We start from the raw sequence: 12068 nt of genomic DNA, 5'->3' as shown, positions 1-12068 counted from the left end.
TGATGTCTCTGTGGCAGAAACTGTCACATGGGGAAGGACACATCTCTAGATCCGCTCATAAATGATTTCATCTCTAGTGATCACTAGAAGAAATAATTGAATTGAATCTTTTCAACTCTGTCTTTAAACACTGGGGCTAAAAGGATCCATTAGTATCTAACACTCTTTATACACATTCCATACTACCCAACAGAAACAACTGTCCCAGGTCCTCCTGACTTTTTCATAGATTTGGCATCACTCCCCCCTCCTTAGTGAGTGATGTTACTGTTACCCATTCAACTAGCGCATGCTAAGAACAGTTCTGCTGCCCCTTATTTATGCAATGAGGATAACAAGATTTCATTACCCCTTTGTTACCTGTCAGCTCTGTGTTCTCAAGGAACCAGGGCACAGTACCCAGTTTGTCTAACTCACGAAAGACCTTCCCCCCTCAGCCTCTGCTTGAACCAAAGCCAATCAGAAGAAAGACTTACAAAAAGCAACGAAAAGTGATGCCAAATCAAAGTAAGTGATGGAGAGCCAATGGAAATGTTAGAACTTCTTAAACTTGAGAGGGAAGGTTTTCCTTGGTGTTGGTGGGTTTTTGATAGAGTGGAAGCTGAGCAAAGTCAGGGCTATGACCAAGGTTGGCTCCAGCTTTTTTGTTGCCCTAAGCAGCATAGTGGGAAAAAATAATAACAATAAAGCCACGATCGGCGGCACTTCGGCAGCAGCTCTACCGTGCTGCTTCACAATTCGGCGGTGGGTCCTTCGCTCTGATGGGGACTGAGGGACTTACCGCTGAAGACCTGGATGTGCCGCCCCTTTCCATTGGCCGCCCCAAGCACCTGCTTCCTTCGCTGGTGCCTGGTGCCGGCCCTGCCTATGACTATGTTTTAAGCCAGCTATGAGAAATCATCAGATAGTACCTAGAATTACTGATTTGAAATCGCCAAATATGTAATTAATTTAGGAATGTTTAGAAAGATGTGATTAGGTTTATTTCTCTTTATTTTTTAAGGCTTGTGCACTCCTCTGTGCTAACCCCAGATGCTTTCGTTTGCTTGTATCCTATAAGCTGAACCCCCAAGAAAGCTATTTGCGTGCTTAATTTTTGGAATTGCTCTTTTAAAGTCTAGCAATAGCCTAAGTTCCAGACGTATATTTTTCCTATTTGTTTTTAATAACATTTACCTTTTTTAAGAACAGGATTGGATTTTTGGTGTCCTAAAAGGTTTGTGCATGTTGTTTGATTAGCTGGTAGCAACAGCTAATTTCCTTTGTTTTCTCTCGCAGCTCTTCCCCGGTGGGGGGGTGAAAGGGCTTGATAGTACCGCACAGGGAGGAATTCCCAAGTGTTCCTTCTTGGGTCCAAGGATTTTTTTTGCATTTGGGTGGTGGCAGCGTTTACCAAGCCAAGGTCAGAGAAAAGCTGTAACCTTGGGAGTTTAATACAAGCTTGGAGTGGCCAGTATTAATTTTTAGAATCCTTGCGGGCCCCCACCTTCTGCACTCGAAGTGCCAGAGTGGGGAATCAGCCTTGACAAGTATGGATGTGAAAATAAAACTGACAAACAGTAATGATGCCCTCTGCTTAATGGGTGAAGAAACCAAAGGTTCTAACCTGTGGATTATATCAGTAACCCACTTTTAATAGAAAGTACGAGTGGCCCTGGCACCATCTGTATCATGTGGACCACACAAGCAACTGGGTGAACATTGGCTCACCTTATTCCTGGAGGAGAGTTACCGCAGAGAGTTATTTGTCTCATACGGACACTGCCCGAATAGCACGTTGTTTCCTAGAAGCAGCATGAATTTTTTTTTAAATAAAAATGCTGCTGACATTATGTTCCACCCTTGACAATTACAAAAGCCCCATACTCCTACCTGCAGCTATCACTGTGTGTTTTCCTTCCATCACCGTGACAATAGTTTAGTTTACCTTTTGACCAGATTTTAAATGACCGGATGGTAGGGTGACCAGATGTCCCAAATTTATAGGGATAGTCCTGATTTCTTATATAGACTCCTATTACCCCCCACCTCCTGTCCCGATTTTTCACATTTGCTGTCTGGTCACCCTACCGGATGCTGATGAATGCGCAAAATGGTTAAATTGTTATAAGATTCCCTGTGGGATTAATTTGGCTGAAGATCAAACCTACCGAATACCAGTATCATGAGGGATCCTGACAAACTCTTTCAATACCTATTTTCCCCCAATTAGGAAATTTCATTCTGCGACTTGACTGTATAGTGGAGGGAACAACATTTAGTAGAAGAACACAAGAAAGCTCAAACGCATCCCATAGTTCTTCTGGATGGATCAGTCCACCCAGGAACTTTCCCTGATGGATCAAACCTACTCTTGGGGTGGTCCTATGGTGTTACTGGAATGTTTGGATCTGATTATTTAAAGCCAATTATATTACCTAAAAATAAAGCTTTTAATTTTAAACCTTAATTTAGAATTTATTTGAACCGGTAACAAAGGTTGTGATCCGCCCAAGGTGCTTGTCTCTGATAACAGAGGGCTCCCCAGAGCAAGTTAGCCTTGCTGATACTTGAAAGGACACAGATACAGTCCTCCAATCAGGAATAGGCTGATAAGCAATAATTCTTCGAAAACAGAAATAATATTTATTTAGAAATGAGTGGGAGGAGTTTTTGGAGGGGGGGTCAGATGCCACCTCTTGCTTCAGGTTACATGTCAATCTCTGCCCAAATTGGTATTGCCCTAATTCGTCAAACTCCTCTTGGGGCAGGCCTATGGGTCACCGGCCAGGCCAGAGATAGGCACAGAATCCAGGTTTCCTGTGTCCCAGTCCTGTGCTCTAGCCACTAGGCAGCAGAGTCGTCCCTGTTCATACATTTACCCCTTTTCTCACACAATGCCTTTTCCCAATAAAGACAAGTCACTCCAGGGCTGGTCCCTGAAACATTCACCATAAGGGCTGTGAGGAAGACGTGGATTTGCACTGCCATTCTGGCTCCTGCATGGGAGCCTGCTGCACAGGGAAAGGTCTGGATGCTCAGGCACAAGAGAAGGGACCTCATGATAGGGAGGTCTGGGAGTCGAGGGGAGCAGAGAGAGGGTCGACAGGCCGTGGAGCAGTGATGTGGGCGTTACACACTGTGCAGCCAAACTGGGACTGAATCCCACTCCTCTGACAACACCACAAACCAAACGGCTTTGTCAAAGGACCAAGGGAAAGGGAAAGATTTATCCATGTGAGCTCCCTGAAACATATAAATATGTATGTTCCCTGGTCTAGGAACACCCCTGGGTAGATTTAACATATGGCAGTGAGCATTTATTTTATTTATATTTAATTATAATAAAAGAAGGAAGGGATTTTTATGGAAAAGAAATAGCAAAACAGCCCCAGTGTGCCAGTCAAAACACTCACAAGCGTGTTTGCAATACACCACAACAACCAGCTACTTTTATTAAAGGGAGAAGAATAAGCTATAAGGGGGGGACACAAGGGCTCCCTTGTGGATTTTTTTCAGCTTGCGAGAAACTTTGCAGCTCAGATGAAAAGCATCCATGGATTTTAGAAGCAAGGTGTCGTCTGCCAGATTCTCTGCGATCCTGCATTGACATTCTTTGCTGCCGTCACTCACTCTGGGTACTGCAAAAAGGGAAGAACATCTCACATTCTATGTTTATAGCCATTAAAACAAGGACAATATAACGTTACATTTCAAATGCGAGGTAGAGGAGGAATTTCCCCATCATTTAATAGTGTGTGTATATGTAACACCAATGGACCCGGGATGACGGTGGGCAGGATCGAACCTGTGGCCTCTGGAGCTTAATGTATGAGTCCCTACTGCATAAGCTAAAAGTGAAATGGCCATTAGCTAAGGATGTAGAGGAGACTCAATTTATCTATTATATCTAAACGTGTACTGGCTGCCCACCTGGCTTCTGAAGTAAATATGCCAGACTTCTGAACATGGATCTCCCCTCCCTTTGCCCCTAACTCTCCAGTAAAGGAGGCAGATTTTCATTTACTTACAAAACTCCTTTCTATTAACATTCTGCACAGTTAAAGTGACAACCACCGAAAATAAAGTTGCTGGGTGATTAAAAAAAGAACCCTGGCAAATTGAATAGAAAAACTGCTGGAAATATGGTGGACAATATCATTGAAATGTTCATCAAACTTCTAAAAAAAGTTGAAATTTGAAACTCTATTGAGGGAATTAATCAAAATTGTGAACTTTAAAAATATCCACTGTCTCCATGATATATAGAAAAATAAAACCAAAAATATGGAAGATGTAGAACAACGTGACCCATGTCCGTGTTCAGTTTTCCTTTTAAACACACTTTTGTCCATAGCTAAAACTAAAACAATAAATATTTAATTAGAGGATAAATACGTTATTCTTAAAGAATGCCTGGATTATTCTGCATTCCAGCTCACATAAGCCTAAAGCCTGACCCTGTTCAGATGGTACTTCCCTACCTAATGATAATCTCTGTACACGCTCAGTGAATCAGCCAGGTGAGTAGCAGTGCCGTTGTTAGCACGGAGTTCCTGCCTTCACCTCTCCTACCCCAAAACTGCCTCTATGGTGCTTTAGGCCTGGTCTATACTAGGAAATTTGGTTGGTGTAACTACGTCGCTCAGGAGTACGAAAAAGTGAAACCGACCTAACCCCTGGTGAAGACAGCGCTAGGTTGATAGGTGCATTCTCCATTGACGCACATACCACCTCTCGGGGAGCTGCAGCGCCTACACAGATGGGAGAACCCCTCCCGTCGGTGCAGCTAACGTCTTCACTGAAGCGCTTTGGCTCAGCTGCAGCGGTGTTGCTGTGCCACTGTAGCCGTTTGGGTGTAGAGAACAAGCCCACACTGTCTGGGAAAACCTCTCACCCCTCCCAACTTCTTCCCTGAGTCCTGTCCCTGCTGCAACACTAATTGAGCATGTGGGGCTCCTTGTTCAGGTTAAAGGGAGATCCAGCAGGTAACAAGAAGAACAGGGACAGAGTGGGCTACAGATATGCAATGAGACCAAGTTAACTTTATTCTAGGAACCTTCATTTTTAAACCAATGAAGAGAAATTCTGAGCAATGAATTCTAGCACTGAAGTCACCAAGGTTTGTAATTGCTCTGGAATTCTAAAAGGAGAAATGCAAAGGCTCCGCGTATGTACTGAGCTACCTTAAGGACTGAAAGTACAGTGGTTCTTAATGTGCCCTGATGCTTATTTAATTGCATGGAAGAATGAGCACCTCTGATAATATATATGTGTAATCCTGTATGTGTTACACATCCCCCTCGGTGTAGGCTGAGTCTGTTACTGGCTCCATCTAGAGGCTGGCTCTTTTGTTCAAGCTGAAGACACTTGAGCATTTAGTTCTCAAGGGCTCTGGTTCAAACTACAGAAGGCATGGCAGGAATCACAGCGCCTCCATCCCACAAATATACAACTTTATGTGAAATACAGCTCCTCAGATTTGCAGGATCTGGACTCAGATGTTCTGTAACACAGCTCCAGGAATGCTGCACAGCACCTGCTTTATATGAAATCCTCACATGTTAATTGTTTTATTCATTTCCGGTTTTTCACACTGTTGTCATTCTGGATGGATTCTGCAGTGAGGACCAGGCCACAAATTGAGTTTCAATGTTCTTCCGTTTTTGAGTGGAGTATTTTGAAAATGCTCTTTTACTATGGGAAAATCATTGTTATATCCATACTGTGTGAGTGCAGCTTGGCCAATGCCTCAGTTTCCCCTGTTGGGTCAGTGCTTTATTTGGGGGTGGTTTAGCCCCCACCCCGCTGAACCAAAACCTCCCCCGTCTGGGGAAAATAACATTACAAAGAAAAAGAAAAAAACTCTCTGGGCTAGAGATGCTTCCTTGGGGGCTGATTGAACATTTCTTCCCCTCAGCTGTTGTCGTGTACAGCTCCTGAATTCTCCTCCGCTCAGCTCTTCTCTAAACTCCTCCCCGATTTCTTTTGCAGGCTTCAATTTAATCCTTTTTTTTGGGTTAAGATCAGCCCTCCTGCTCTTCCTTGCTTTCTTTCTTGCCAGAGAGACTCACAACAGGTCCTACCAACTCCCCTCAGTCTGAGGACAGCAGGCCTTTCAAATCCAGAAATATATCCAGATAGGAGACCTTTCCAGAACTGGACAAGGCTGTGAGAAGAAGAGGTTTTAATCAGATTGGCAGGTGTCATTATGGTGAGTGTTACCAAGAAAATTCCATGCTTGAATCTGTCCTCAGCTAATTATTGAAAAGAGGATCCTGACTGGGAGAGTGATGTATAAAAATCCTGAACGTTTTAAAAGTAAAGCATCAATCAGAAGCCGACCTGTGGCTAGTTATTTTAACTTTTCTGTGCTAGATTCAATTATTTTATACTGTCATACGACAGACCCCCGCCCTCACCCACCCATACACAGCCTGAAACAGCTCAATACTTGTACATGTTTCTTTTTGGTAAATTAAGCATTACTGTTGTAAAGAGCAGCCATTTTGATCTCACAGGTGCTGCACAATGATACAAAGGAGACACATCCCCCAAATGCTCTCTCCTGGGAAATATACTTTAGTCCTTCCCCGTTGTTTTCCATATTCTTAAATGAAACAACAATGTAGACACACGCCACAGACTGGCCACAGACACTGTCTGGGGATGCCATGTTGGCAACAGAAATAGGCTTTAAAAGGGTTGAGGAGAATTATTGCAATACGTGAGCAATACATGGCTGACACAGTTGCCCCTATTCTGACCTCCTTGCATGTACTGTCCTGGGGTGGTGCTGGGTGTTACTTGGTCTCAAAGGGGCAAACTCTGTAGCACGGAGCACTGTGGAGACTCTGAGCTGCTCCAGGCTGTGGACAGGCCATAGGAAGCCTCACTAAAGCAGCTGTAAGGTTGTTCTAACTTATAAACCCCAGAGAGTTCAGAATCAGGGCAGCACAAAAGTTTCATTTTTTCCATTTCACAGGATTGTGCTGTGCGCTTTGAGCCTCCAAGGTCATTAAACAGCAGCTATAGAAAAGAGAGAGACAAATATTCCTTTTAAACCATAATGTCTCCCTTATAGAGTCCTCAACTTACCCTTCTCCACTTACAGCAAATCAGTGAAAAACCACAGCTTCCAATCACTGAGAAGGAGGAGGGACAGCTACGGCTGCAGAAGCCCTCAGCACGATTACATGCCTGGGAGTTAGTAATACGCTGGGTGAATCCTGCACAGAGAAAAAGAGTCTTGATTTTCATTCACACATAAGCGTAAACAAGAGCTGTGATTGCAGCATGACGGCCATTTCCCATTAGCTGAATTTCCAGTTCACTGAGACGAGGCCATGTCAACCCAGTTATCTTCCTGTGCCCCGTTTCACTAGATCTTTGATAATATATAAATGTCGGTAGTTCTGTGCCCATTCAATAGCAGCCTCTGAGAATTGAGCAGAGTGAGTTAATTCAGGAGATCTGCTGGCTTCCTGGCTGCATGCTTCCGAACTGTAGCACTGAGCATGGGAGTCCTTCCCAGCCCCACCCCTGTACAGGATGGAAAGCAGGCAGCTGTCTGCATCACCAACTTCTAAGAGTGGGGCAGTGGTTTTGCTGCCGTGGTTTTGACTCTTTCTGATTCCAAACACTGATGTACCAGGCAGTGTCATAAATGCTGATTGGCTGAGCAGGGTTGAACTGGTTCATCACTGGGTTGGGTGGCTGGTACTTTTAGGAACAGAAGGGTTTGAAGATGTCCCTTCCAGTCTGAATGCCTGATTGTCTGTGAGACTCGTCACAGGCATTCTTGTGAAGACAGCACTGGGGAATACTTTCTCAATAACCAATTACCAGGCTTAGACATTCCAGACAGGCTGGTCCTTATGAAAATGTGCCCTTTAGGATATTAATATTAGACTATTTTGAACTAGATTTTAGCTCTGCTTTCCTTAAAGTATCCACTGTGACATTCCCCAGGACAGAATCGGGACCACTGAACAACCGTGTTCCGTCAGTTCTCCAACCTGTGATGCCTCCTACACTGCTCCGCTGTGAAAGCAACCACTTCTGGCTCTGCTCATGCACAGCCCCTAGCATGGAAAATCACTCCCAGCTGAATTATAGGAAAAATCCAGCAAGACACTCCTGAATTATCCCGCAGAGTGACACCAGCCAACTCCCATTCCCAGCCTCGTCCCCCCAAAATGTGTACTGTTCAGTACCCTCATGGACAACACAAGCTCATAGAAAGTCTGTCATTTCATCAAAGGAAAAGGATATGCACAGAGCCTGTTATCTCAAGTGAAAGTTCCCAAACACTGACCATCCTGCCTAATAGCCGTTCATGGACCTATCCTACATGAACTGAACCAGTTGTGTTTTGTTACCCCTGTTATAGTTTTGGCCTTCACAACATCCCCTGGCAATGAGTCCCAGGTTGACTGTGCTTTGTGTGAAGAAGTTCTTCCTTTCGCTTTTTTTAAACGTGCTTCCTCTTAATTTTATTGGGTGCCCCTAATTCTTGTGTGACGTCAAGGGGTAAATAACACTTCCTTATTCACTGTCTCCACACCAGTCAAGATTTTATAGACCTCTGTCATATCCCTCTTAGTCGTCCCCTTTTCCAAGCTGAAAAGGCCCAGTGTTTTTAATCTCTCCTAATATGGAAGCTGTTCCATATCCCTAGTCATTTTAGTTGCCGTTCTCTGTATTTTTTCCAATTCCAATATATCTTTTTTGAGACGGGGCAATCACATCTGCACACAGTATTCAAGATGTGGGTGTACTATGGATTTATATAGAGGCATCATTATATTTTCTGACTTATTATCTGCCCCTTTCCTAATGGTTCTAACATTCTGTTAGCTTTTTTGAGTGCTGCTGCGCATTGAGCAGATGTTTTCAGACAACTATCCACAATGACTCCAAGATCTCTTTCTTGAGTGGCAACAGCTAATTTTGACCCCATCATTTTGTATGTATAGTTTAGATCATGTTTTCGAATGTGCATTACTTTGCATTTATCAACATTGAATTTCATCTGCCATTTTGTTGTCTAGTCACCCAGTTTGATGAGATCCCTTTGTAACTCTTCACACTCTGCTTTGGACTTCACTATCTTTGAATAATTTTGTATCATGCAAAATTTACCCTTTCACTATTTACCCCTTTTTCCAGATCATTTATGAATATTTTGAACAGTAATGGTGCCAGTACAGACTCCTGAGGGTCACCACTATTTACTTTTCTCCATTCTGAAAACTGACCATTTATTCCTACCCTGTTTCATGTTTTAACCAGTTACTGATCCATGAGTTATCCTTCTTATCCCATGACTGCTTATTTTTCAAAGGCTTTCTGAAAGTCTAATTACACTATATCCACTGGATCACCCTTGTCCATATGTTTGTTGACCCACTCAAAGAATTCTAATAGATTGATGTGACATGATTTCCCTTTAGAAAAACCATGTTGACTCTTCCCCAACAAATTGTGTTCATCTCTGTGTCTGATCATTCTGTTCTTTACTATGGTTTCTGTTGGGGTATGTAAGGGTTAAGTAAAGACCTGGGTAACAACTAGCATGGTATTAGGGATGAAGGCATGGGCAGGCACCGTCTCTTTGCTTGATAGATAAAGTGATACCCCCCTCCCTTCTCTTCTGCTTGCATAAGGAATGTGGGGATTTAAGGGATACTCTTTGTGTAAAGCCATGTTATCTTCCCCTCCCTTTCTTTCCCAGCTACCTAAATGAGCTCAGGGTCATGGCCCCTTCCCCCCTTCCCTGTGAACTGCTGATCAAATTATTGCAAAGAAATGTATCTTCAAGATAAAATGTCCGTATGATATGCTTAATGCTCTAAACAGTAAATGGGACAGGGATAATTATATTCATTGTATGGGTGTTCATATTACTGAATAAGGGTTTGTGGGAGTGTTGTAGTAAATGTGGGTATTTACATACTAACTTAGGTAAAAGGAGTGTGCTCTAACTAATCCAGTGCTTACTCGACAATTGGGTCAAGGGGAACAAGAACCACAGTAAAGAAGCCTGATTACTCAATCTGCCTCTGAGTTTCCCTGTTCTTCTTCTAACAGTTTCAACCAATTTGCCTGGTACTGAAGTACCTTGTAATCATCTAGTGTGAAGAGGCCATTGTGATTATCTAGTCTGACCTCTTGTATAACACAGGACACAGAACTTCCCCAAAATAATTCTTAGAAAAAAATCCTATTTTGATTTTAAAATTATCAGTGTTGGATAATCTACCACAATCCTTGATAAATTGTTCCAATGCTTAATTGCTTTAATCGTCTCTTTGTTAAAATAAAGAGATTAAACTTTCTGAGTCTATTACTATAAGGCATGTTTTCTAATCCTTAATCATTCCTGTGGCTTTTCCCTGAACCCTCTCCAACTGATCAACAGTCTTCCTGACGTGTGGACTCCAGAACTGGACACCATATTCCAGAAGTGGTCATACTTGGAGTTGTAAAGCACAGACGTAAAATAATCTCTCTACTCCTAGTTGAGATTTCCCTTTTTATGCATCCAAGTTTTATATTAACCCTGTCATAACTATAAAGGGAAGGGTAATAGCTGTCCTGTGTACAGTACTATAAATCCCTCCTGGCCAGAGACTCCAAAATCCTTTTCCCTGTAAAGGGTTAAGAAGCTCAGGTAACCTGGCTGGCATCTGACCTAAAGGACCAATAAGGGGACAAGATACTTTCAAATCTTGGGGGGGGGGGAGGTTTTTGTTTGTGTTCTTTGTTTGGGAGTGTGTTCGTTCTCGGGGACTGAGAGGGACCAGACATCAATCCAGGTTCTCCACATCTTTCTAAGCAAGTCTCTCCTATTTCAAACTTGTAAGTAAATAGCCAGGCAAGGCGTGTTAGTTTTCCTTTGTTTTTCTCAACTTGTAAATGTACCTTTTACTAGAGTGTTTATCTTTGTTTGCTGTACTTTGAACCTGAGACTAGAGGGGAGTCCTCTGAGCTCTTTAAGTTTGATTACCCTGTAAGGTTAATTTCCATACTGATTTTACAGAGATGATTTTTACCTTTTTCTTTAATTAAAAACCTTCTTTTTAAGAACCTGATTGATTTTTCCTTGTTTTAGATCCAAAGGGGTTTTGGATCTTGATTCACCAGGAGTTGGTGGGAGGAAGGAGGGGGGATGGTTAATTTCTCCCTGTTGTAGATCCCAGGGGGGGGTTGGAACTGATTCACCAGGAGTTGGTGGGAGGAAGGAGGGGAATGGTTAATTTCTCCTTGTTTTAAGATCCAAGGGGTTTTGGATTTGTTTTCACCAGGGATTTGGTGAGGGTTTTTCAAGGCTTCCCAGGGAGGGAATCCATTGATGGTGGCAGCCGAACCAAAGCTAAGCTGGTAGTTAAGCTTAGAAGTTTTTCACGCAGGCCCCTACATTTGTACCCTAAAGTTCAAAGTGGGGATCTCAGTCCTGACAAACCCTTTTAACCATTTTCACAGTCACTGCTTCCCAGAATGGAGTCCATCTGCCTATAGGTGTGGCCAACCTTCTGTGGTCCTAGATCCATACATATAGATAAAGCTGTATGATTGTTTGCTTATGCCCAGCTCACCAAATGATCCAAATCCCTCTGTATCAAAATGACAGCCAAATGTCAAGTATGTGCTGAAAACCATACAACTCTTTAGAAAAAAAGGGTGGAAAAAAATTATGATACAAAGGTTTAGAAAACCTCATTACAGACTCACAAACGTCCCTCTATATTGTCCCTTCGTGTCATTGAAATCTTACCTGGAGAGCTTTGCAGGACCAAGAAGAAGATAGAGAAGAGAAGGTAGAGAATCTTCATGTTTGAAGTTTGGCTGCAAACTCAATGTCGCTGGAGAGAAGAGACTCCAAGATAGACAGGAGATGGAGAGTCTCTATATATGGGCTGCTGGGAATTGTGAAATGTGGATCTGTTGAAATCTTGTTTTGAAGCATGTCACATTTATTACGTTTGTGCTGCAATTTGTTAATAATGATGATTATTAGTTGTACAGCACCATAAAGATTCCTGGAGAATTTCAGGAAAAAACAGTTAAGAATTCTTTGCTTTAAG

At 42.8% G+C, this 12068-nt stretch overlaps 1 protein-coding gene across 2 annotated transcripts; it reads right to left on the bottom strand.

Annotated features, from left to right (window-relative positions):
• Positions 1 to 3402: 3402 nt before the first annotated feature.
• LOC128834704 (lingual antimicrobial peptide-like) lies at positions 3403 to 11861 on the bottom strand. 2 transcript variants are annotated; one of them, XR_008444472.1, is made up of 3 exons: positions 11759 to 11861; positions 7078 to 7208; positions 3403 to 3620 (listed from the first exon to the last, which is right to left on the bottom strand). XR_008444472.1 is itself a non-coding variant. In XM_054023721.1 (3 exons), exons 1-3 carry the CDS (start codon positions 11814 to 11816, stop codon positions 3436 to 3438), a joined length of 360 nt encoding a protein of 119 aa, XP_053879696.1. In that variant the 5' UTR covers positions 11817 to 11861; the 3' UTR covers positions 3403 to 3435. The 2 variants fall into 2 exon arrangements, 1 of the variants encoding a protein (XP_053879696.1); XM_054023721.1 differs by having other exon boundaries at positions 7092 to 7208.
• Between the last annotated feature and the right edge of the window lie 207 nt (positions 11862 to 12068).

This window comes from Malaclemys terrapin, chromosome 3 (genome assembly GCF_027887155.1).
Source record: "Malaclemys terrapin pileata isolate rMalTer1 chromosome 3, rMalTer1.hap1, whole genome shotgun sequence".
Taxonomy (NCBI): domain Eukaryota; kingdom Metazoa; phylum Chordata; order Testudines; family Emydidae; genus Malaclemys; species Malaclemys terrapin.
The sequence above is the reverse complement of the archived record's forward strand: the minus strand, read 5'-3'. Positions and strand labels throughout refer to the sequence as shown.